This window comes from Schistocerca nitens, chromosome 5 (assembly GCF_023898315.1).
Source record: "Schistocerca nitens isolate TAMUIC-IGC-003100 chromosome 5, iqSchNite1.1, whole genome shotgun sequence".
NCBI classification, from domain to species: Eukaryota; Metazoa; Arthropoda; class Insecta; order Orthoptera; family Acrididae; genus Schistocerca; species Schistocerca nitens.
The window spans coordinates 479,872,226-479,898,148 of NC_064618.1; the positions used below are offsets into that span (position 1 = coordinate 479,872,226).

Sequence of the window (25,923 nt, forward strand, 5' to 3'; positions counted from 1 at the left end):
GTCACAGATATCACAGTAGCAACTTTACAGAATCTAACTGCGATTTCAGTCACAGTTAGCAGTCGCAAGTTGTATTTCACGTTCAAAGGCGTGAGCCATCTATTGGTCGAATTTAGCACTGCTTTCTGAGATTTCAGTGACAAGGCGCAACTAAGAGTCGCAAGTAGCAACTAAAAAGCGCGGTTAACAGTGGCATCTGTTGGCCAACGTTCGTACTACGTCCATCTCTGCGGTACGCTATGGAGTCCAACTGCGATTTCCGTGACAAGTCGCAACTAAGAGTCGCAAGTAGCAACTAAAAAGCGCAGTTAACAGTGCCATCTGTTGGCCAAAGTTCGTACTACGTCCATCTCTGCGATACGGTATCGAGTCTAACTGCGATTTCCGTGACAAGTCGCAACTAAGAGTCGAAAGTAGCAACTAGAAAGCGCGGTTAACAGTGCCATCTGTGGATCAAAGTTCGTACTACACCCATCTCTACGATACACTATTGAGTCCAACTGCGATTTCCGTGACAAGTCGCAACTAAGAGTCGCAAGTAGCAACTAAAAAGCGCAGTTAGCACTGCCATCTGTTGAGCAAAGTTCATACTACGCTATTCGCTACCGAGTCAAACTGCGATTTCTGTGACAAATCGCAACTAAGAGTCGCAAGTAGCAACTAAAAAGCGCAGTTAACACACTTTTCCTAGTGTCATCTGTTGACCGACGTACGTACTTCGTTATGAGAGCCTTGTGCCTCACGAGATCGATGTGCTGTGTGTGCATATGAAGGGCTTATTTCAATAGTGGTAAAAGTCCATTTTTGTTCATTTTGAGATACAGAGTCGTAAAGTTAAATGAGCGCTGAAAAATCTGCAGTTGAGATACCAGAAATATTCAAGCATATGGCTTCTTGCTAGAGATGAACCTTTATTTATGTTTGTTTGGATCACTAATTTCAGAAGCATTATAGACAGAAAAGTGGAGGTAATGGACTTGTACCACTATTGAAATAAACCCTTCATATTGTATGACGACATGCACATTCAGCATCAGTTATGGTTGGTCAAATACTGCTGTGACTCTGAATGTATTATATTAATAAGAAGCAACATTGCCTTTTTCTCCTGAAAATATTAAGTAACGTAACAAATGTGTTTGATTCTGCTTCCAATATGACAGTTTTGGTTAATACTCCACATGCCTACAGGACTTTGCAATGTTAACACAGCAGAACTCAGACATCTGTATAAGTGTAGAGAAATGAAAACAGTCATATGAATGCCTCACTTTTGTTCCGACACAGTTCAAGACTCGGGAGAAAAGTTTTACACGTGGTGTTCTACATGGCAACTTCACACACAAGAACTTTTTGCCGACACTACTACCACCTACATAAGTAAGCTTTTCCTGTGTTACTTTCAAGTAATGCGCTTAAGCTATTCCTGATTTAACTGGAAGATCTGTACTTCCCACTTTCATATCAACAGCCTCAAAATGCATATTGTAGACTTCAGGATATGTTACACGTCAGTGTCACACCAAGATTGTGGAGAAAGGGTGGGGGGGGGGGGGGGGGCGGCATGTCACTCTCCAACAAGTGTTTACCAATAAGTAAGTGGCGGAAAATTATGGGTATAGGACGGCTTAAACATGTGGAAAATGAGATTTTTATTATTCACTCACTGTATTCGACGTTTATTATTCCTTTAAAATCGCACAACAACTTCAATAAAACACAGTTTAATCATTCACACACTTATTTCACAATTATTTCACTTTTAAACTGCAAATCCTCTAAGAGCTGTCTTGAATCTTCACGAGTCTCTCTCAACAGCCTTGATGTGGATAGATACGTACAGCAACCAGTGATCAGAGTCAGAACTGTGTCTGCAAAAACACAAGGATTATTAAACAATTGTTGCTGTCATTAATTACTAGAGTAATTGACAGAGTAGATTGCTAATATTTGCTATAATGAATATCACATTTGCAAGAACGATCTCACTGAAGTAATTAAGTCCATCGAAACGCTTAGAAACTAACCTCTCGTCTGACGAAAACGGTCTAAAGACGCAGTGACAATTTCTTCAGATCTGTTGACAATGATATTTTGAGTTATCACTTTACTGAGTGACTGAAATGTAGTTCAGGTACCTGTGAACATAACAATATGTTAGAATTCATTTTCTAAACACGAACTATTACGGTACTGTACGGCTACTTACATATTAATTACACTATTAATATTTTCACAGTTGTTTCTTTAATACAAAATTAAAGCCAACAGAAGAAAAAAGTAAAACATACTTACCAATGACAGGTTTGTTGAGATGCAATTTTCTGTGTGGACAGATGTAACTTTTTCATACGGTGGTAAGTCGCAGAAATCTCAGGAGTCACAGAAATCGCAGAAGTAGCAGAAGTCGCAGAAATCGCAGAAGTAGCAGAAATCGCAGAAGTAGCAGAAATTGCGGAAGTAGCAGAAATCGCAGATATAGCAGTGGCGGAGGGATACACGACCTATGTTCCATAACTGCGACTCTTAACTGCGACAAATCACAGTTAAGAATAACAGATACTGAAAAGTAGCATTCACAGAAATCACTGATATCGGAAAATCGCAGTTTAGCCCCGTCGTCATTGAGCTTCTGCACTGCAGAAGCTCAATGACGACGGAAACAAACGTTTTGAGTTTTGTTCACAGTTGCAACAATTGAATGAGGATGATGATGGCATTGTTGATCGGTTAATTTTTAGCGACGAAGCCCCTTTTCACACTAATGGAAAAATGAACGTGCATAATTGTCGAATCTGGGGTACAAAGCCTCCACACGATTGCATTGAATTTGAGCGTGATTCCCCAAAGGTAAATGTTTTTTGTGTCTTGTCACGTCGAAGACTGTACGGCCCATTCGTCTTCGCCCAGAGCAGTCACTGGATATTGCTACTTGGAAATGTTGCAGCAGTGGTTGATCCGTCAAATGCAATCGGACCTTCCGTTCATCTTTCAGCAGGATGGGGCTCCACCCAATTTTCATCGTGATGTTCGTGGGTACCTGAACACGGAGCTGCCGCATCGATGGATCGGCCGTGCTACAGAAAGGGACAGGTGTTTCATGAAATGCCCCCCCCCCCCCCCCCTCCGATCACCAGATCTCACTCCACGTGACTTTGTTTCTGTGGGGACACATTAAAGATCTGGTGTACGTACGGTCTGTACCACGTGATGTAGCAGTGTACATACTGCACACCACATTTGCAGATCACTCCATATTATCAGAATCACTACCCTACTGGCATAAGACGCCAGTAATGAGTAGCAACCAATGAAAGCTTACCACAAAGAAAAAAAATCCAGTACAGTAGCTATAAGATTGTAAGAAACGCCACCCTTTTCATTTAAACATTTCGAAGTTATAATCTATGCCCAAAATTTCCGGTAAAGATTTTGCCTGTTTGAAGTTTCGAATAAACCTGCGATTTCAACCCATATATTCCGAACTATATGCCGATTGTGATATTTTCATCCTCAGGATGCCACAAACTGACCGAAGAAAACAAACTGATCTGAATTTCAGCGACTGTCGTCCGAAGTCTGCACGTTCGGAAATAAGATCGGCTATAGTGTGATTGCGCACGTAATGATGTACGGATTTGAAAAGATCGAACGTCTTCGGCCGATGTCGGTCGATGGCGGAATCCACCGATATCGGAGCCACTGTGACTGCAGCCTAAGTGGGCTACACCTGCAGTATAGACTAACCGTTTGGCGTACACGCGTTCACATTTCAACACCTGACGTGCCGCCCAGCGAAAGATAAGCGTTAATGACTTGTTCTTGCCACATGTATTTAGAGGCGCTAAGCAATCTAAAAATATAGTACTCCTAAGAGCTATAATTATTAGTCAGCAAATGAAGTAAATATTGATGTAATGTTGTCTAGTACACTGTCATCAGTCACCATAAAAAAAAAAAAAAAACGTTACAACCTGTATATTCGCAGTTGGAGGTCAAAGTTGATGATTGGAGTTTCTGAAACGATCTCGCCGCAACGAAAACCGCCTTCCCAACTCGTATATAATGTCCGTGACATCTCTCCCTTATTTTCCGATAATACAAAATAAGTTTCCCTACTCTGAACTTTTTCTATGTGCTCTGTCAATCTTATATGGTATGGTTTCCATACCGCACAGCAACTCCGGAAGAGGACGGACAAGTGTAGTTAAGGCAGTCTCTTTAGTAGATCTCTTGCATTTTCTAAGTGTTCTGGCCATAATACGCAGTCTTTTCTTCGCATTCCGCACACCTTTATCGGTATGACCATCTCAATTTAGGTTGTTCAAAATTGTAATCCGTAGTTAATTAGTTGTATTGATAACCTTTTAAATTGCTAAGATTTAACGCTTAACCGAAACTGTACGGATTCCTTTTAGTTCTCATGTGCATGACCTCACACGCTTTACTGCTTAGAGTCAATTGTCCGTTTCTCCTCGCACCATTTGACGTAATGATTTTGCATTTTGTTCTGCTCTTGTAATGATTTCACTAGTCGGTACACGACAGTATAATCAGCAGAAAACTGAAGATGGCTGCTCAGATTATTTTCCAAATCATTTACATAGATTAGGAACAGCAGAGGGTCTATAACAGTTTTTGGGGAATGACATATATCACATCGAGTGAGGTGGTTAGCACACTAGACGTACATTCGGAAGTACAGCCGTTCAAGTTCGCGTCCGACCATTGTTTTTTTAGATTTTCCATGATATCCCTAAAACGCTCCACGCAAACGCTGGGCTTGTTCCCTTGAGAGGACGCGGCTTATTTCCTTCCCCATCCTTGTGCTCCATCTCTAATAGCCTCCATATCGATGGGACATTAAACACTAATCTTTCTTGCTTTCTTCCTTCCTTCCTTCCAAATATCATTTCTATTTTACTCGATGACTTCCTATCAATTACTACGAACTGTGGCCTCTCTGACAGGAAGTTCCAATCGCACGACTGAGACGATAATTCTTGGGCACGCATTTGATTAGATGCTACATGTGAGGCCGGCCTGTGTGGCCGAGAGGTTCTAGGTGCTTCAGTCTGGAAACGCGCGACCGCTACGGTAGCAGGTTCGAACCTGTCGCGGGCATGGATGTTTGTGATGTCCTTAGGTTAGTTAGGTTTAAGTAGTTTTAAGTTCTAGGGGACTGATGACCTCAGCTGTTAAGTCCCACGGTGCTCAGAGCCATTTGAACCATTTTTTTGCTACATGTGAGCATCGGTGTCAAAAACATTGAGGAAATCTAGAAAAAATGAGTAAATTTGAGATTGCCTGTTAATAACACTCATTACACCGTGCGAATAAAGAGCCAGTTGTGTCTCAGAAGAACGGGATTTCCTGAATCCGCGCTATATATCAATAGATCGTCATTTTCAAGGTAATTAATGATCTCGAGCATGGTATACGTTCCTGTGAACCGACGACAGTGCTGGATCTGTAATTCAGCGGATTACTCCTGTTTTGTTTCTTGAGTACTGTTTTGTACTGTGCAGCTTTTCAGCCTTTAGGTACAGATCTTCTGTCGAGCGAGAGGTTTTATGGAGCTCGTACATCTACATACTCTAAGCGGAACCAAATTGTTATGCAATTTGTACCGAAAGACTTGCCTTTATTAAGTTAAAAAAATGTAAATGTCGTGTGACTAGTGCCTCCCGTCGGGTAGATCGTTCGTCGGGTGCAAGTCTTTCGATTTGTCGCCACTTCGACGACTTGCTCGTCGACTGGTATGCTATGATGATGATTAGGACAACACAACACCCAGTTTCTGTGCGGAGAAAATCTCCGACCCAGCCGGAAATCGAACCCGGGCCCTTAGGATTGACATTCCGTCGCGGTGACCACTCAGCTACCGGGAGCAGACGCCTTTATGAAGTGATATAAATTGTTTCGCTATGTAGATTGTATTTACTTCTAAGTAATTCATGTTGGCAACTGTTCTTGATTCGAGTTCAAGAATACTTATTTCGCCTTCCTTGGCGAAGGAATGTCGGAAAACTGTGGTCTGTAACTGTGATCGGTTATATTACCATCGGTATCGAGCAGTGAAGACAGTGATTTGTCTTGCCGCCGGGATACTTTAAATACAAGAATCTCTCTAGATTTTCTGCCAGGTTTCAAGACAGAGTTTCGTTGTGAGAACTATTAAAAGCATCTCACATTGAAGTCCGCGCTAAATTTAGAGCTTCTGTAAAATTTCGCCTATCTTGGAGATAGTGTTCTTTTGAATTTGGCATGCCTTTTTAAGTAGCTTGTGCAACAGTTTCCTGACCGTTTTGCGTATCACGGGGGGATCAGTAGCATCTTTTATTAATTTATTTGTTGTAACTCTCTCAATCGCCGCCGACACTATTTCTTTAAATTTAAGCCAATCTGATCTACACTTAAAGGGTCAGTTTGGACGGAGTGGAAACTGTCTGTTAGGAAGACGTCAGGCGAATTATCATGTTTTTCAAACATTTTTTAAAGGTATGTTATGTGTTTATGTTTGGTGGATTTAGATGTTTCATTGCTCAGTCTCACCTTGTGTCTCCGTCGTGATGTTCCTTATTTGCTCTGGATTATTTGTCGCTAAGAGATCAAGTACTGCATGTTTTCGCAACCATTCACACTTCGTGTGGGCTCCTGACTAACTGTACAAAATAATATATGGAGAAAACATTTAGAACATGTCTTTTCGCCAATATATAGAGCGCAGATTGAAGTCACCACCAGGTATAATTGTGTGAGTGGGGTAACTATTTGTAATGACACCCAAGTTTTCTTTGAGCTGTTCAGCAACTACATCATCTGAGTGGGGGGGGGGGGTAAGATGAACCAACTATTAATTTATTCCGGTTGTCAAATGTAACCTCTACTCATACTAGCTCACACGAACTATTTACTTCAATTTCACTACGAAATAAAATGTTTCTAACAGCAACAAACAAGCCACCATCAACTACATTTAATCTAAAACGTTTCTTTGCGTGGCCGTCTTCCGCAGCAGCTGTTAACATCTGTTACTATACGTTATCCGTCTTGCGTTCACTGCAATCTAATTATAAAGAATGTAATTAGTTTGCAGTCAGCTCAAGACGGATAACCTATAGTAACAGATATATTTAATCTATTATTTCTTAACACGGTTAGATGCTTTGTAAAAATTACGGTTCATAAGTCCGGCTTTAGCCAGCTTTCGGTACCTTTAAGGATTTGAGCTTCATTGCTTTCTATTAGCGCTTGGAGACTCGTTATTTTCTAACACAGCTATGACAATTTAGAACTACAACACCGATTGTTGCTTTGCAGTTCTGCTGCATTTAGCCACAGTCTTCTGACGTCGCTGCCTTCCTATGGATTACATCATCGTTCCCAGATACCCTCATGGAGCTATCAACGCTAACCACTAGCTCATTAATATAAAATGTAAAATTAACGGCCCTATCACACTGCCTTGAGGTGCATCTGAAATTGACTTTACGTATGTGGATTTTGCTCCGTTAAGAACGACGTGTTGTGTTCTGGCTGCAAGAAAGTCCTGAATCCAGTCATAAATCTGATTCGATACTCCATAAGCTCATATTTTGTCCACTAGACGACAGTGAGGAACTGTATGGAAAACTTTTCTAAAGTCAAAGAACACGGCACCAACCTGAGCGCCACAGCTAGTCTTCCTGGAATTTGCTCTAAAACAAGAAACTTGAGTATCTCCAGGTGTATAAAATGTTTAAACAACTTACAGGAAAACAGATGAGAGATGTCTTTGACAATCGCCGATACGTCGACAGGTGCACATCCTGCCATTTTCAAGGCACAAAGACAGCGAGAGATGGCTGCGGAAGGAAATTTAAAACCTTCGTATACAGAGCATGTAGCGAAAGATAACACGGAGAAAATGTAAACACTAGCGCTACCACAAAACCAAGGATGACCATCGTCAGAAGTTACCGACAGTAAATATTAATTACCAATGGTTGAAGTAGCATTAACACTGTCGCTCTATTGTTTGACCACGGAGAGAGCAGGATTCCGTGCGGAATTTAAGGAAAAGTCTCCAACTTTGTTTATGATGTCACTCGCTAATTTAATCTCAACTGCTTCGTCAATAACACTATCGAGATAAACGGAAGTGCATGCCAGAATATGCGCGTTGCTATATTCAATAGGACCCGCAATATCAGATTTGCTCGGCTGTTGGAAGCGTGTGTGTCGCTTGTGTTCAATAGCCCCGTCTTTTATGGTCCTGAAGGTCTGACCAACGTAATACATGCCACAATTGCAAGGGATACGATAGACGGGCGCCTTACGTAAACCAAGATTATCCTTAACAAACACTCAGAGGGTCTTGATCTTACGAGGGGCGTTTGAAAAGTCCGTACAAAAATAAAAACTTCTTACATGTTTTGCGGTAAACTTTTTTATTTTTCGTCATAGTCTCCTTTTAGACTTATACACTTCGTCCAACGCTGTTCTAATTTTTTTCATCCCTTCCGAATAATAGGAATTGTCCCAGTCTGCAAAATAGCTATTAGTTGCTGCAATCACCTCCTCGTTTCAATAAAATCTTTGTCCTGCCAGACATTTCTTCAAATTGGGGAACAAATAGTAGTCCGAGGGAGCCAAGTCTGGAGAATAGGGGGGATGTGAAACGAATTGGAATCCTATTTCCAATAATTTTGCGACCACAACTGCTGTGGTGTGTGCTAGTGCATTGTCGTGATGGAAAAGGATTTTTTTGCGGTCCAATCGCCGGCGTTTTTCTAGCAGCTCGGTTTTCAAACGGCCCAGTAACGATAAATAATATGCACCTGTAATAATTTTACCCTTTTCCAGATAGTCGATGAGAATTATCCCATGCGAATCCCAAAAGACAGTCGCCATAACCTTTTCGGCCGAAGGAATGGTCTTCGCCTTTTTTGGTGCAGAGTCTCCCTTGGTAACTCATTGCTTAGATTGTTGTTTGGTCTTAGGAGTATAGAACGTATCCATGTTTCATTCACAGTGACGAAACGACGCTTAAAGTCCTGCAGATCCTTCCTGAACAGCTGCAAACCATCCTTGCAACACTTCACACGATTCCGTTTTTGGCCAAGCGTGAGCAATCGCGGAACACATCTTGCGGATAGCTTTCTAATGTCCGAATGTTTATGTAAAATATTATGTACCCGTTCATTCGAGATGCCCACAGCACTAGCAATCTCACGCACCTTAACTCTTCTGTCATTCATCACCAAATCATGGATTTTGCAATGATTTCTGGAGTCGTACCTTCCACAGGACGTCCAGAACGTTCAGTATCACTTATGCCCATATGGCCACTCCAAAAATTTTGAAACTACTTATAAACTGTTGTAATAGAAGGTGCAGAGTCACTGTAATGTTTATCAAGCTTCTCTTTAGTCTCCTGAGGCGTTTTTCCTTTCATAAAGTAATGTTTAATCACCACACGAAATTCTTTTTCGTCCATTTTTTGACAATCACTCAACTTCCTTGATTCATACGGATGCCAAACACAAAAAACATGGCTGAAACTTGGTGTGCAATCTTTCCAAAGATGCTACTAACTAAGCAGGACCTCGATACGCAACGGTAGTCCCATCTCTCGGACTTTGCACGGACTTGTCAAACGCCCTTCGTACATAGTTTCTAAAGCACGGACTTGTCAAACGCCCTTCGTACATAGTTTCTAAAACAACATTTCACTTCATGTTTACATAGAATACGAACAGTCTTGTTGGAAATTCTACCTGCGCAAGGCCAATATGCTGTGCAGTTTGGTGCCACGTCGTTTCAACACTCACCGATTGAAAGTTGGTTGATAGCACATCACACGTTTGATATGTCTTTCACTATAATAACTATTCTGACGAAAGGTGACTTCGAGGTGAGCTAACTTAGTTGTAAATATTCAGGGTCGGAGATAACATGGGGCATACTAACCAAGGTACGAGGTACACTTTCGCGCTGAGCCGGCTGGTGACAGCTGTCAGCCTGAAGATACAAATAACTGTGTGTTGGTTTTCTATAAACGGAATGTGTCAAAGACCTATATAGGTCTAGTGAAGAACAGGAAACTAGGATTCAAAGAAGCAATATACTTAATATTATGTTCGAAATATGAATGTACGTGATATGTGTTCTCCGTCCAGCACTCCTTTGTTTCTCAACATTGGTCTTTGCTGTTAAATCTGTTCAATACATCAGCTGTGGTAACTTCTGACGTCATTGGTCAAGGCGGGACTGCTTGTATCCCATTATTTAGTAATCCCAATTTCACTAGCGTTTGTCCAATGCTTAAAGGCAAATATACGACACATTAACTCATTTGTAAAGTAATCAGACGTCTGAACCTGTTTTATATGTGTGAGTTCAGTTTTTTAAGGAATTGGAGGTGGGCAGGATGATTGGTTAATAATATGTAGTACGCTGTGGTTTCACTTGTTGTTTGGACTTTGGTGTGTATTAATGGATCCAGGTTTCATCGACAGTCACAAGTCGATAAAAAAAATCTTGCGGACTGCGATTAAACAACCAGTCATTGTGCTGAAATATTGTGCCGGATACGCTTTTGGACGACGGTGAGCAATCGCCATATCCATCTGTCACATTGATTTTTCATAGCCAATTTTCCATGCAGGATATTATGCACTCGCTGATTTGAGATGCCTACAGCCTCAGTAGTCAAACGAAATTGCATTATCATACCACAGGTTTTGGCAACGGGTTCATTAATACAAAAGTGAATGACATTCGCAGATAGTGCAGAGTCGGTGTGAATTACATCCAATTATGTTTTGATTTGTGCAGCACTTCAATCCTTCAAACGAAAATGTTTAACAACAGTACGAAACTCTGTGTTCTTCATTTTCAATCGCAGTCGACACACTGACTATTTCAGACGGCTGTCAACGATGAACTGTGCACTGAATAATGTTGAAAGCATTTGGAGTAATCAAGCTTACCAACGATAAAGGTGCAAAGAAAATGTTCCATTCCTTCATAGAAATTCACCAGACTTACCGAACAACACTAGTATTGCTAGGCGGTGTGTTTCCTAGTACCCTCTGGGCAGACGAACGATAACGTCATTAGCCATTAGTTTAAGGCAGACAGTGTGGTGTTACCTTCTCGGTGGCCATGTAGTAGATCCAGGTGACGACGGTGTAGAGGACCGTGGGCTGGTAGTGCTGCAGGCCCTGCTCCAGTCCGAACACGAGCAGCATGAAGACCACCGTGATGACGAACGTGACCGCCTTGGTCCACTCGAGCACGATCTTGGTGGCGGACATGGCCAGGTGCTTGATGTTGGAGTGTTCGGCCATCGTCACGTACGGCGACCAGTCCTCCTTCTCGATGAGCTCCTTGATGTAGGAGGCGCAGTACGCCACCACGTTGTAGAACATGAGCGAGTACAGGCACGTCAGCCGCTGGCCCGGCATCAGCAGCCGGTCGCACAGCGTGAAGAACGTCAGCTGCAACACAGACGTAGACTCAAGAGCGATCCCAGGAGCCGTTATTTCCTCATATCAGCTACGCAAAACATATCAAGTATTTTATCGTCTTGTAGACTCTACTCTGCCAGCACGTCTGACAGATCTGTAGTTGGAAATGACCATTCTAAGTCTTAGAATGTTAACCTGTTTCTCCCGTAGATGTAGCATAGGTGTACTAATTTGTAGAACTCCAACACTAGGCGAACAGACAGACGATTGAACTGAAACCGATTACTTATATCAGTTAATATAACAATTTAAAAAATGGGTTTCGGCTCAACTTTTTTATCAGTACATTAGTCTCAATGGCCAGGATTCTTAGACATTGGTACATTGTTAGCACATCCACTGATAAGCAAAACCATTGTGACCACTACCTACGGCAAGATTGAATAGCACTTGCAGTGTTGCGGGCACAGATACGGCAAGGAAAGTACAGGACGACTCCATAATGATGTTGCAAACTTTCAGGGATAATAGAGAAAGGTAAATGTATCAAATTGAAGTAAGAGGCCCTGGTCCAGAAACGACCAATTCGAAAGTTATAAGCTAAAATCATTCTAATACTTCTGACAGTGGAGTACATGTACCGGTAGTGTTATTGCTGAGATTCTGGGGTAGGCAGGTTTCAGAGGTGGTAGTATGGACAAAAACAAGAAAAATGTGGAGCAAACTTGAGCTATAAAATGCGTACTTACTCGCAATGAGCACTCGTCCATTTTCGACACTGCGAAACACATCTCTTCTAGTGAACAAGTCTGGAACCGCGTGACCGCTACGGTCGCAGCTTCGAATCCTACCTCGGGCATGGATGTGTGTGATGTCCTTAGGTTAGTTAGGTTTAAGTAGTTCTAAGTTCTAGGGGACTGATGACCTCAGAAGTTAAGTCCCAGCGTGCTCAGAGCCATTTGAACCATTTTTGTTTTTATTTTCGCAGTGAGAATGATGTGTTTATGTGAAATTTGCTCCAAAACGCAGAAAATCAGGCATCCTCATGCACGCATGATATCGAGGTGACACCTATGTGATAACAAGACAGCAAAGAAAATCGCCACTGTGGATACTTCGGAAATAATAAGCGAAGGAAAAGAAACACGTATGGCATGTTGGATTTTTTTCCGAACACTGTCATGTTACTTTTAGTGTCGATACTTTTCTCTTTTGTGATCTGCCAATACCCTGTAGACGGCAACCGTGATGTTCCAGCTTCCAGCTTTGTTTTTCTCTGTACACCATGACGAACTTCTTACAGTGTTTAATTTTACAGCGTTCTTCACGTGAACAGGATGGCCAGTCGTTCCCTAGATTACTATTTTATTCGTCACTAAGAGATGCTGGTAGGAACTCCAGATTATCCCATGTAACCACACTCCAGGAGAACACCTCCGCCATTCAGCATCTGCTTCTACAGCGCACTGTTCGATGACAGGGATGCGTCGCTTCGTGGGGTAAAAAATGTAAATGTAGTGTGGCATTGTTAGCTGGGATATCCCGGTATGTGGGTTCAGCTTTCTATCAGAAATGGTGTTCTTATTCCACGCACACTGGCTTTTTTCCTTGCGGATATGTGTGAGTCGCGTCGCATATGTATTGTAGAGTGTAGGTGAACGTAATGGATGTGTGCATAGTGTATTGTTGTGTTTGTGTTGTACGATGATGATGAGAGAAGGGAGAGGGTGAGATCTGGTGCCGGTACATAGCCTACGCCTCTGGAATAACACCAAAACAGACGCCGAGCTTAACGTCCCCAACCGGTACAAGAAAGATCGGGAGAATGAGGACAGGCAAAAGTTAGTAGAGATTCGTGCTGCTGTAGAAAGAGCGATGCGCGAAGCATACAACCACTACCACCGTCATACCTTAGCAAAAGACCTTGCTGAAAACTAAGGAAATTCTGGTCTTACGGTAAGCGGATCGAAGGCTTCCATCCAGTCACTCACTGATCAGTCTGGCCTGGCTACTGAAGACAGCAAAACGAAAGCTGAAATTTTAAATTTAGCATTTGAGAAATCTTTCACGCAGGAGGATGGTACAAACAGACCGCCGTTTGAGTCTCGTACAGATTCCCGTATGGAAGACATAGACATCCCTAGGGTTGTGAAGCAGCTGAATGGGTTGAAAATAAATAAATCGCCAGGTCCTGATGGAATTCCAATTCGGTTTTACAGGGAGTACTATACTGCGTTGGCTCCTTACTTAGCTTGCATTTGTCACGAATCTCTTGCCCAACGTACAGTCCCGAGCGACTGGAAAAAAGAGCAGGTGACGCCTGTATATAAGAAGCGTAGAAGGACGGATCCTCAAAATTACAGACCAATATCATTAACATCGGTTTGTTGCAGGATTCTCGAACATATTCTCAGTTCAAATATAATGAATTTCCTTGAGACAGAGAAGTTGCTGTCCATGCATCAGCACGGCTTTAGAAAGCATCGCTCCTGCAAAACGCAACTCGCCCTTTTTTCACATGATATCTTGCGAACCGTGGATGAAGGATATCAGACGGATGCCATATTGCTTGACTTCCGGAAAGTGTTTGGCTCGGTGCCCCACTGCAGACTCCTAAGGTACGAGCATATGGGATTAGTTCGGAAATATGTGAGTGGCTCGAAGACTTCTTAAGTAATAGAACCCAGTACGTTGTCCTCGATGGTGAGTGTTCATCGGAGGTGAGGGTATCATCTGGAGTGTCCCAGGGAAGTGTGGTAGGTCCGCTGTTGTTTTCTATCCACATAAATGATCTTTTGGATAGGGTGGATAGCAATGTGCGGATGTTTGCTGGTGATGCTGTGGTGTACGGAAAGGTGCCGTCGTTGAGTGACTACAGGAGGATACAAGATGACTTGGACAGGATTTGTGATTGGTGTAAAGAATGGCAGCTAACTCTAAATATAGATAAATGTAAATTAATGCAGATGAATAGGAAAAAGAATCCCGTAATGTTTGAATACTCCATTAGTAGTGTAGCGCTTGACACAGTCACGTCGATTAAATATTTGGGCGTAACACTGCAGAGCGATATGAAGTGGGACAAGCATGTAATGGCAGTTGTGGGGAAGGCGGATAGTCGTCTTCGGTTCATTGGTAGAATTTTGGGAAGATGTGGTTCATCTGTAAAGGAGACCGCTTATAAAACACTAATACGACCTATTCTTGTGTACTGCTCGAGCGTTTGGGATGCCTATCAGATCGGATTGCGGGAGGACATAGAAGTAATTCAGAGGCGGGCTGCTAGATTTGTTACTGGTAGGTTTGATCATCACGCGAGTGTTACGGAAATGCTTCAGGAACTCGGGTGGGAGTCTCTGGAGGAAAGGGGGCGTTCTTTTCGTGAATCGTTACTGAGGAAATTTAGAGAACCAGCATTTGAGGCTGACTGCAGTGCAATTATACTGCCGCCAACTTATGTTTCGCGGAACGATCACAAAGATAAGATAAGAGAGATTAGGGCTCGTACAGAGGCATATAGGCAGTCATTTTTCCCTCTTTCTGTTTGTGAGTGGAACAGAGAGAGAAGATGCTAGTTGTGGTACGAGGTACCCTCCGCCACGCACCGTATGTTGCATTGCGGAGTACGTTTGTAGATGTAGATGTAGAACCAACAGACGGATCACCGTCAGTAGTCTCAGGTGCCCTCACTTCATGAGACACTATGGAGAGGTTTGGAATTTAATCCGGGACACTGGCGCAAAGACTGGTGATCAGGAACGTCATCACCTCTCCTTCACTTGTCGGCCAAATACTAGCACTGCAGGATTCGAATCGGCATTTCTCCAGTTGAGAACCACGTGACATGCATGCGTTAGCGATCTCTGCTACTTAGGCGTTTGTATTCTGGGATTTTCGACGTAACTGTACCCTGCGATCGACGTGTACCAAAGTTACATGCTCATCTTCATGACTGCTTTGTAATTCACACTAAAGTACTTGGGAGCACTGTTCGGCCATGGTTCACGCACTCCTGGCAACATCGTTGAATGGTGATATTGATTCTATTCAAATGTCGACCTATTCGCTGACTACTCCAACCGGTGTCTTCGAGCCCAAATACACGTTCTCTCTCAAAGGCCGCTATCAAACGCGACGATTTCACGTGTGTGACTTATCACGCGCTCGATTATCAAGTCAGCGGCTGGTGCAAGGACGGAAGCCGTATTAGTCACGAACGCGTCAAACAGTTCTCCATGTCGTGGCCAGAGGAGTGAACACTCTCCAGCTCAGGAGATATCTCTAATACAGTTAACTGTATGCTCATTTTAATAATAAATATTTAATTACATTCACTTTGTGAACATGAAAACCGTCACACATCTCGCAGAAATCGAGTCAAAATCTCATTATTTTAAATAAATCTGTGGAACGAATGGTCGTCTTTATCGATTAATTATTGGTTTATGTAGGAAAAATGCTCTATTAGAAAGAGGCTCGATCTTAATTTCTTGGACCCACAAGTTGACTGTATATATTTCTAGCTACGATTTATAGTGGAAGTATTAGTACGTATGTTTTTCTAGTTTCTTAGTTATCGTTTAGTGAAATCAGTGCCAAATGATATGCCAGAAGGAATTAATATCGTCCCAAAAGGAATGGCCACTGCATTTATAAAGCGTTGGGCCGGCGTTCGTAACCTGGGCTTAACAGAATTGCCTGGAAAAGGAAAAATCGTGGGCTGGAATTATACCTTGGGCATGTGTCTGTGATTTGAATGTGACGTTTCTGTATATCCGTATGTGTATTTACGCATGTTTAAAAGTGACAGAAATGAGAGTGTAAACACTGATGGCCTAAAACATCAAGATCACCTGCTTAGCACGGAGTTCCACATTACTGCTGCAGGCCTGTGTGGCGTGGTTTCGATTAGTCCTCGGTAGGTTTCCAGAGGTACGTGTTACCAGATGTCTATGCACGGGTCATGCAATTCTTGTGAATTACGGCCGATGTTTTGCAGGCACGGATCTGGCGCCCGATAGCGCCTCAGATGCATTCAGATCAGGCGACTTTTGCGCCCGATATGTCAATGTGAGTCACTATCATGCTCCACGATTCTAGCCTTATCCTTCCGGAAGATGCGATCCTAGTCAGGGAAGACTACATGTATTAAGGATGCAGGTGGTCCATACTAATGATGACGTAGCCCAAGTTGTCATAGTGTCTTCGATTACTACCACAGGGTCCGTGGAGGCCCAGCTGGATATCCTCCATTGCATAATAATGCCCCTTCTCGCTTGCGTCCATAGCGCGCTGTCTTTTACGAGCAGCCTTTCGCCTACCTGGCAGACGGCGTATCTGCTTACTATCATGGACCTTGTATAAAAAAAAAAAAAAACGGGCGTCATCGACCAGGGAACATATTTTGATTCTCTGTCTGCCTATCCTTCGGCAGCTGTGGTCTTAACCCGCCGGATAAATACAGAAGTCAAAATTGTTTTCAACATGCAATGAATAGTGCCAACTCCGTGTGGTAAATAGTGTAGCTTGTAGGGGCTGAGAGAAAGAAAGGGGGATAAGGATTTAGCGTCTTCTTAGTGATCATCATCATCATCATCAGCCAATTCAATCATTAAATGATGTGTCTTCTCCAAGTTCGACGGTCTTGGGCAGTTCTCTGCCAGGTGTTACCAGCGATCTTCTTGATGTCTTTGTCCCATCTGTCTGGTGGTCTTCCTCTACGCCTCCGGCGCTCTCTCGGACTCCACTCCCGTACTAGCTTCGTCCATCTGATGTCTTTTCTTCTTGCGACGTGGCCAGCCCACTGTCATTTCAAGGGACCTACTAAGATGTCGTTAACCTTCGTCACAGACCGGACGTCATTTGCCCTTTTCCTATCCTTTCCTGTACACCCCAGCACTGATCTCTCCATGGCTCTCTGTGCTGTCCTAAGTTCCCCTTTTGTAAATGAGTTCAGTGTCCATGTCTCGCTGCCATTCGTCATCACAGGAAGAATGCATTGATCAAATACTGGTTTCTTCAGATTTACTGGCATTTTTGATCTGAATACTGTTGAATTCTTCCCAAATGCTTACCAGCCAAGCTTGATGCGTCGATAGATTTCTGGCCTTATGTCTCCCTTCATATTTATAATCTGGCCAAGGTAGACATATTCACTGACCTCTTCTAGTAGACGGTCCTTGACTTTCACATCTCCAGCTGGGACCCTTTTGTTGGACATTACTTTTGTTTTGTCACTCTAAACAGCGGTTCCTAGGAAATGCTATATCCTTCTTACAAGCGAGTTCTGATGGATCTTTCCGGATGTGGTAGGTTTCCATTACCTGGCTGGTCCTAAACGCCAGTTACCTCTCAGGAAGGTATCTCTGCGCTACTGACGTTCTTCTTCAAACGAAGGAGCTTCTCTAACCTTCTTAGTGATAGACGCCAGAAATTCCTCTTACTGTCAGTATGTAATGCTAGGTTTATAATGTCAGAGATTAAGCAAAAACCCTGCTTCTCGATTCTGTGTTTCCCAGAAACGATAGCAAGACAGGAATTATCTATTATCCTTCCCTTTGTACAAAAGTAATTTTGGACCATGTTAATTTTAGTGCAAAGCCCTTTCTCTGTTATCATTGTCTAAAATGGTGATGAAGGTTAGAGAAGTTCCTTCATTTGAAGAAGAACGTCAGTAGCGCAGAGATACCTTCCTGAGAGGTAACTGGCGTTAAGACCAGCCAGGTAATGGAAACCTACCACATCCGCAGAGTTCCCTCAGAACTCGCTTGTAAGAAGGATATAGCATTTCCTAGTAACCGCTGTTTAGAGTGAGAAAGCGAAATTATCCCTAACCTGACAGTATGCTATTTCCTCGCTGCTACCAAGGTTTTAAAAACGGCCCAGCTGCGCCACACTTTTGCAGTAAACACGTAGCGCCTGCGTGCTCAAAATCCATCACAGAGGACTTCCTGGTAGGCGCCATGTTGTCTAAATGCATTTATGGTTCAAAATGGTTCAAATGGCTCTGAGCACTATGGGACTTAACAGCTGTGGTCATCAGTCCCCTAGAACTTAGAACTACTTAAACCTAACTAACCTAAGGACATCACACACATCCATGCCCGAGGCAGGATTCGAACCTGCGACCGTGGCAGTCGCGCGGTTCCGGACTGCGCGCCTAGAACCGCGAGACCACCGCGGCCGGCCAATGCATTTATGGCTTCATGAATTTATAGCAGTAGCGAAAGCCCTTGAAATTCGAATATGATATGTAGTATTCATGAGACGTAAGTGAGCTATGTGATTGTCGCGATCGGAAGACAACTGCCGTCTGCATAACACGGCGAGGTGCTACGGCCTACAGGCTAGGTAACGTGCTATCATGCTCCGCTGTTGCTCCTCGTTGCTAGTATTTATCCTCCCTCCCCCTTCCCCCTCCCTCCCCCTCTCCCTCTCCCTCTCCCTCTCCCTCTCCCTCTCCCACTCCCACTCCCACTCCCCCTCCCACTCCCTCTCCCTCTCCCACTCCCTCTCCCCTTCCTTGACATCACTTTCTAACTTCTATTTTTAACTGATGCTCGATCACATGTGAGACCTGATATCCAATATAACTGCGCTCTTCCCTCCCAATTTCAGTATTCAGTATTCGTCTTCCTGTTTGTATGTAAATTGGCCCTCGAACAGCCCGGATAGCCGTGAGCGGTAAAGCGCCGCTTCCGGGACGGGGAGGTGCGCCGACACCGGATCGAATTCGCCCGGCGGATTACCGACGAGGGTCGGTGTGCCGACCAGCTTGATTTTAGTTTTTAGGCGGTCCCCCACATGCGACGAGCTGAGTACCGGGCGGTACCCAAGTCGCGCCACAGTTACACGATTCGCGAGCATTTAGAAAACTTCCGCTCACTTTCACATGTACCGGGTGATCAAAAAGTCAGTATAAATTTGAAAACTTAATAAACCACGGAATAATGTAGATAGAGAGGTAAAAATTGACACATATGCTTGGAATGACATGGGATTTATTAGAACCACCTCATACTGCTAGACGCGTGAAAGATCTCTTGCGCGCGTCGCTTGGTGATGATCGTGTGCTCAGCCGCCACTTTCGTCATGCTTGGCCTCCCAGGTCCCCAGACCTCAGTCCGTGCGATTATTGGCTTTGGGGTTACCTGAAGTCGCAAGTGTATCGTGATCGCCCGACATCTCTAGGGATGCTGAAAGACAACACCCAACGCCAATGCCTCACCATAACTCCGGACATGCTTTACAGTGCTGTTCACAACATTATTCCTCGACTACAGCTACTGTTGACGAATGATGGTGGACATATTGAACATTTCCTGTAAAGAACATCATCTTTGCGTTGTTTTACTTTGTTATGCTAATTATTACTCTTCTGATCAGATGAAGCGCCATCTGTCGGACATTTTTGAACTTTTGTATTGTTTTGGTTCTAATAAAAGCCATGTCATTCCAAGCATGTGTGTCAATTTGTGCCTCTCTATCTACATTATTCCGTGATTTATTCAGTTTTGAAATTTATACTGACTTTTCGATCACCCGGTATAACATTACGGGCAGACATTCCTTCCCCGGTAGTAAAGGGGTGGCTACAGGGAGCGAATGCGGCCACCCATTAAACTAACTATGCCGACACTGCCAGATGTGGGACAAAGGCACAAGTAAAAGAAGAATGAAATTGGCGCTACCAGCTTTGTTATTTCTATGATACTGCTTTCTTTTTCAATTGCTTTGATTAATTGATGATCAAACTTTTTGATTCACGGCTGTAAGTAGGATCGAGTAAGATGTTTGCTTGGCCACAGGCCACAGCATCACCTTCTCTGAGTTCCACCCGTTAGAGGAAGTGTGTGTGTGTATGGGGGGAGGGGGGGGGGCGAGGAGGTGGGAGGAGACATGTGAGGTGTGCCGCCACAAGTACTCACCTGGTTGATCATGGAGAGGATGTTGGCCATTTTCATGATGCATCGCTCCACGCGTTCAAGTGGGGCGTACACCTTCCACAGGAAGTTGGTGACAGGTTCCACTGCCACTGCCCACCATCCAGCAAGGCCCGATAACGCTGCAAACAGAATTAACGCCAATCGTGATTTCAGTAGTAGCTTGTAAAGGAAAATTTAAGGCATAGGTATAAATTTTACCGAAGAATAATAATAATTTAATAAGTTTCAGTTACAAAATACTGACACGAATTACGAGGGGACTTCAAAAATTGAGTTACCCAAGAGTGGCACAGCGTCAGAAGAGTGTACATCTTCCGGGTTTCCTGCGTATACATTTCTGCCCGTACGGTTAACAGGTGTCTAACAGTATGGGATAAAACGGCGGGGCAACTAGAAACGAACTCCAAAGCTGAAGTAAGCGGGACAGTACGATTCTTGTAGGCAAAAAACGTCTAAATTGCACGCAGATTTCACCGTAAAATTCTGGTGGTATGTGGACAGTCTGCGATGTCGCGCCCAGCGGTAGTGAAATGGTGCCTATAACAGGTGTCTAACAGTATGGGATAAAACGGCGGGGCAACTAGAAACGAACTCCAAAGCTGAAGTAAGCGGGACAGTACGATTCTTGTAGGCAAAAAACGTCTAAATTGCACGCAGATTTCACCGTAAAATTCTGGTGGTATGTGGACAGTCTGCGATGTCGCGCCCAGCGGTAGTGAAATGGTGCCTATAACCAGACCAATGCCGCACATACGTACGTGTTAACGATCGTAAGGCAAGGCCATCAATATCGTTCACAAACGACAATGTGCAGGCAATCGGGGAACTAATTTCGCAGCAGTCGCAGATTGTCTGGGAATGAGGACGTTCACACAAGCGTTTCTCAAATGGTTTGGTGATCATCGTCTATCGTCGAGGAACTGAACGATTTATAGGAAGTTCCGTCCGCTCTTTACAGAGACTTGGTGACTATGTTGGAAAATAGTATCACGTATCTGTTTCGCTTTGAAGGTTTGTGTAGCATTCAATAAAAATTACTTTTCGTCCCATAATAATGTGTAACTTAATTTCCGAAGTCCCCTCGTATTTTGCAGAAGAATGGAGAAATTGGTAGAAGCCGATCTCGGGGAAGATCAGTTTGGTTTCCGGAGAGATATAGAACCCTCTAATACTTATCTTAGAAATCTAGCATTTGTACAATTAGAGAACGCTTCTGAAAATTTTGACAGCAATGTATTCTTTGATATTCTGAAAGTAGCAAGGTTAAATACAGGGAGAATAAGGTTTACTACGACTTCAGGGAAGCAAGACTGGTGTTATAAAGTCGAAGGATGTGAAGGGCAGTTGAGAAGAGAGTGAGATCGGATTGTAACCTTTACATTGAGCAAACAATAAAGGAAACCAAGGAGAAATTAAAATTCAGGGAGAAGAAACGAAAACTATGAGGTTTGTCGATGACACTGTAATTCTATTAGAGGCATAGGGCTTAGAAAGGTAATTTGAAGGAAATGGGTAGTGTCTTAAAAACAGATAATAACATGAACGTTGACAAGACGAACAAAGTAAAATAAGGGTAAGGGAACACAGGCGAATTAAATCAGGTGATACTGAGGAAATTACATTAAAAAATGAGACGCAAAAGTAGTGGATGAGTTTCGCTATCTGGGCAGCAAACTAAGTGACATTGATCGAAGATGAGAGAATATAAAATGCAGACTGGCAAGAGCGAGAGAAGCGATTTTGGAAAAGAAAAATTTGTTACGCTGAAGGAAGTGAAACATAGACGATTATCAGTTCAGACAAGAAGAGAATTTAGGTTTCTGAAATGGTACACTAGAGAAGAATGTTGAAAATAGTGGGGGTTGCTCGAATAACTAAGGAGGTACTGAATCGAAATAGAGGCGAAAAATTTACGACACAACTTGAGGAAAAGAAAGTGTCAGTTGATAGGACATATCCTGAGGCATCAAGGAATCGTCTGTTTGATACGAGAGGTGTAGAGGATAAAAACTGCAGAGGGAGACTAAGGCTTGAGTACAGTATACTGGTTCACGTTGCTTTAGGTTGCAGTAGTTACATAGAGATGAAGAAGCTTGCACAGGATAGACTAATGTGGAGAGCGGCACCAAACCAGTCATCGGCCTGAAGATCACAACAAAATTTTCTTCTGAAAAACTTGTTTTCTTTTTAGTCGTTCTTGAGAAATCACATGTCCAATAAAAAAATGGTTCAAATGGCTCTGAGCACTGTGGGACTTAACATCTATGGTCATCAGTCCCCTAGAACTTAGAACTACTTAAACCTAACTAACCTAAGGACATCACACAACACCCAGTCATCACGAGGCAGAGAAAATCCCTGACCCCGCCGGGAATCGAACCCGGGAACCCGGACATGTCCAATAGGAAGGCTTAAAAGCAGGTTACGGGATTACGAAAGCTAATCAAGAATGAATGTATGTAAAGCGTTTTTTAACTTATTCATTGTCATGGTGAGATGTTGATTATTTCGTAAATAATTTTGTCAGAATAGTCAAGAAATGGGCGCAGAATGCTCGTTATAGACACACAGAGCGGTCGGCAATAAGCCCGCAATAAGGAGTACATATTCACCCTTGTCATAAGCTTTTAATTAAATACATGTTTTAAAAGGCTATTTTTGCGGATTAATTACCGTAATCACAGGTTCAGGGAAGTGTCTATAGACAGTAAACATTGCACTGCTGTAGACCAATTATTACATGTAGCATATAATTTTCTTTGGCAAATTTACAGGTGTTTCACTAGCATTATTTGAAGCATATAAAGAATAACATGTTTAATATTGTTGATTAATTTTTGTTATTAACTAAGCCATTGCAGTATGTAGTGTAGCGTAAACCAGCCTCCTTAACGGCTGATGGTGATCCGTGCATAGGATGGGGCAGTAACATGGGTACTAATCAACAGGAGCAGGCTGTCAGCCGGCACCAGATTTCACGCTTCACCTTCTCTCTTCCATCGTCACGAACTACACAAACATGATACGAACTCAACAAGTGCTTTTCGCAGCCACATACAGTGGAGCGGTACACCTAAAAATCAACTTTCATATTTCGCGAAGAAAAGGCATCACACTCGCGCGAAGGGGTCTCAGAGGCAACAGTGTAATAAGACTCTATTTAGTACTGTATAAATAACCAGTATGTAGTCATACAGACATAGAAGCCCTGCCTCTACATACATAAAATACACTCCCATATGATTTCAGTTAGTTCATTTATTACTTGTTCCGTAGACCATATTCGCGATAAATGTTACGACGCGGAACGTGTGAAACACACACACACACACACACACACACACACACACACACACACACACACACACACACACATGCAAACGCAACTCACACACACATGCCTGCAGTCATGTATGTGTCTATTTTTGACGAAGACCTTAGGGGCCGAAAGCTTTGTGTGTGACAGTCTTTTTGTTGTGCCTATTTGCGGCTCAGCTTCTCCGCTATATGGTGAGTGGGAACTTTCGTTTTCATAATATTGTCTTTTTTTTTAGACGTAGTTTCAGTGTTCAGTGGAAGATGGCTCTGTAGAGGGAGTAAACAATAATTTTAAGTGGCACGGTATGAAGACCTACTATTATTGAATATTCAACCATCGGGCATTGTACATAAATATAGCGGTTATAAGAAAATAAATGTTATATGGCGCATGTATAGATAAATATCAGCCCAAAGCGACTGTGGAGCTACAGGTTCCTACACAGTGCATGGTTCGACTGATTCCTCTGGCGAGCAAAATAAATGCCCCCGCTTGTTGACACTGGCTGTCAGCTGCCTGTGGCGCCAATCGCAGCTCTTTAATCTTACCCGCATCACTGCCACACGCGGCTGGAGTGACATCAAAGGCCGCTTTCATCACAGAATTAAAATACGCTTTATAAACGTCTTCTTCAATCCGCAGGCACCTGTCTCCAGAGGCGCAAAGCCGATTCAGAAATATTTTCGTCGGCGACGCAACGTTATATTTGGATAGCAATGTTCGGACCTAGGATTGATCTTTTCGGTGGGTGGGATGTCTGATAAGGAGAGCGAGATTATAGGAAAATGGAGTCAGTACAACTGTGGGTCAATACGCCGCTATTTATGATGCCTGCAGCACCAAAAACTTCACCAGCTGTTCCAACGGTATTTAGATCACTTTTTCCTTTGCAAATAATATGAGACTTATTCCCGCGCCGGCCGGTGTGACCGAGCGGTTCTAGGCCCCACACCTCGTACCGCGCGACCGCTACGGGCGCAGTTTCGAATCCTACCTCGGGCATGGATGTGTGTGATGTCATTAGGTTAGTTAGGTTTAAGTAGTTCTAAGTTCTAGGGGACCCATGACTTCAGAAATTAAGTCCCATAGTGCTCAGAGCCATTTTCTTATTCCCGCTTTTGCGTCTGTATAAAGCCTTACTCGAACGAGACGCGTGTCAATACATTTAAAGCATATTCAGTGACCGCAATAACCATTGTAATTTTGTTTACAAACCGGTTTAACGAGATTATAAACAATTCTCATTTTTAAAATAACGTTTAGTATTCACGTTTTTTGACTCTTGTAATATTTCCAGGCGTTTTTCTGTACATAGGCGTTCTTTCTTATCACACTGCACTGCACTGACAAATATATTTCTTCGTTTACATGTTTTTATGTATTCACTTCAGCTCGAGTAGTTTAAACAATCGTACTCCATTCGATCAAAACAATGTACTGTGCTCAATGTACACGAGGTGAATGTGGAAGTATAAAACATATAAATGAAAAAAAAAATACTGTGTATCAATGCATTACAGTGTGCAAAGAATCGGACGTATATGTGTAGAAAAAGAACGGAAATAATGTAGGAGGCAAAAGTGAGTAACAAAAGTAATTTGAAACACTAGAACTGTTTATCATCTTGCATTCTGGTATAACGGGCGGATCGAATCGATCCGCTGTATACGATGTCGCTTGCTCGGTTGCTCGCCTTGATCCCGCCACACACGAACGAGTTGCCGAGCAATTTCAGCTATCATTACGACCGCCACTGTGTCGAAAAGTTTTACTATGGAAATAGACTTCTATGGTTAGTAGGAGCATTTGGAGTTGATCTCCGTATCCCCACGAATAATTGCAGAAAATAACGCTTTTCTTGGGAACTGTAGGTTGCTTTACAGAATACATTACATTTTTCACAGGCGCCAAGTGGGCTGTGTGAATCTTTCTAGTGTGCTAATACAGTTTGTTTTTCGTTTATTAGTCCTCAATTTCTTTTTCATTAGTTTCGTAGCTTAGCTTCAAGTATTTACACAATTTGTTTTGCAGTCTTTTTGTGTCTATAGCAGCTCTGCTGATCATTTTAACTCTTGTTATAAATTGTGTGAAGGAGAGTCGGATCATATTAAATGACAAGCTACTTGATTATAGCTGTATAACAGATTTGCCCTGAACATTTCAGTTAAAATTTTCACTTAATATTACGGTACGTCATTTTGTC

The 25,923-nt window shown here is 42.9% G+C and overlaps 1 protein-coding gene across 3 annotated transcripts in view; it reads right to left on the reverse strand.

The window, feature by feature from the left end:
* The window catches only part of LOC126259386 (uncharacterized), a 229,236-nt gene that overhangs the window by 29,615 nt on the left and 173,698 nt on the right, over positions 1-25,923 (reverse strand). For all 3 annotated transcript variants that reach the window (XM_049956137.1, XM_049956138.1, XM_049956139.1), the window contains exons 4-5: positions 20,384-20,520; positions 11,139-11,486 (exon numbers count right to left, since the gene is read on the reverse strand). In XM_049956137.1, coding sequence (XP_049812094.1) covers positions 11,139-11,486; positions 20,384-20,520 — 485 coding nt within the window. The remainder of the gene's footprint in view (positions 1-11,138; positions 11,487-20,383; positions 20,521-25,923) is intronic.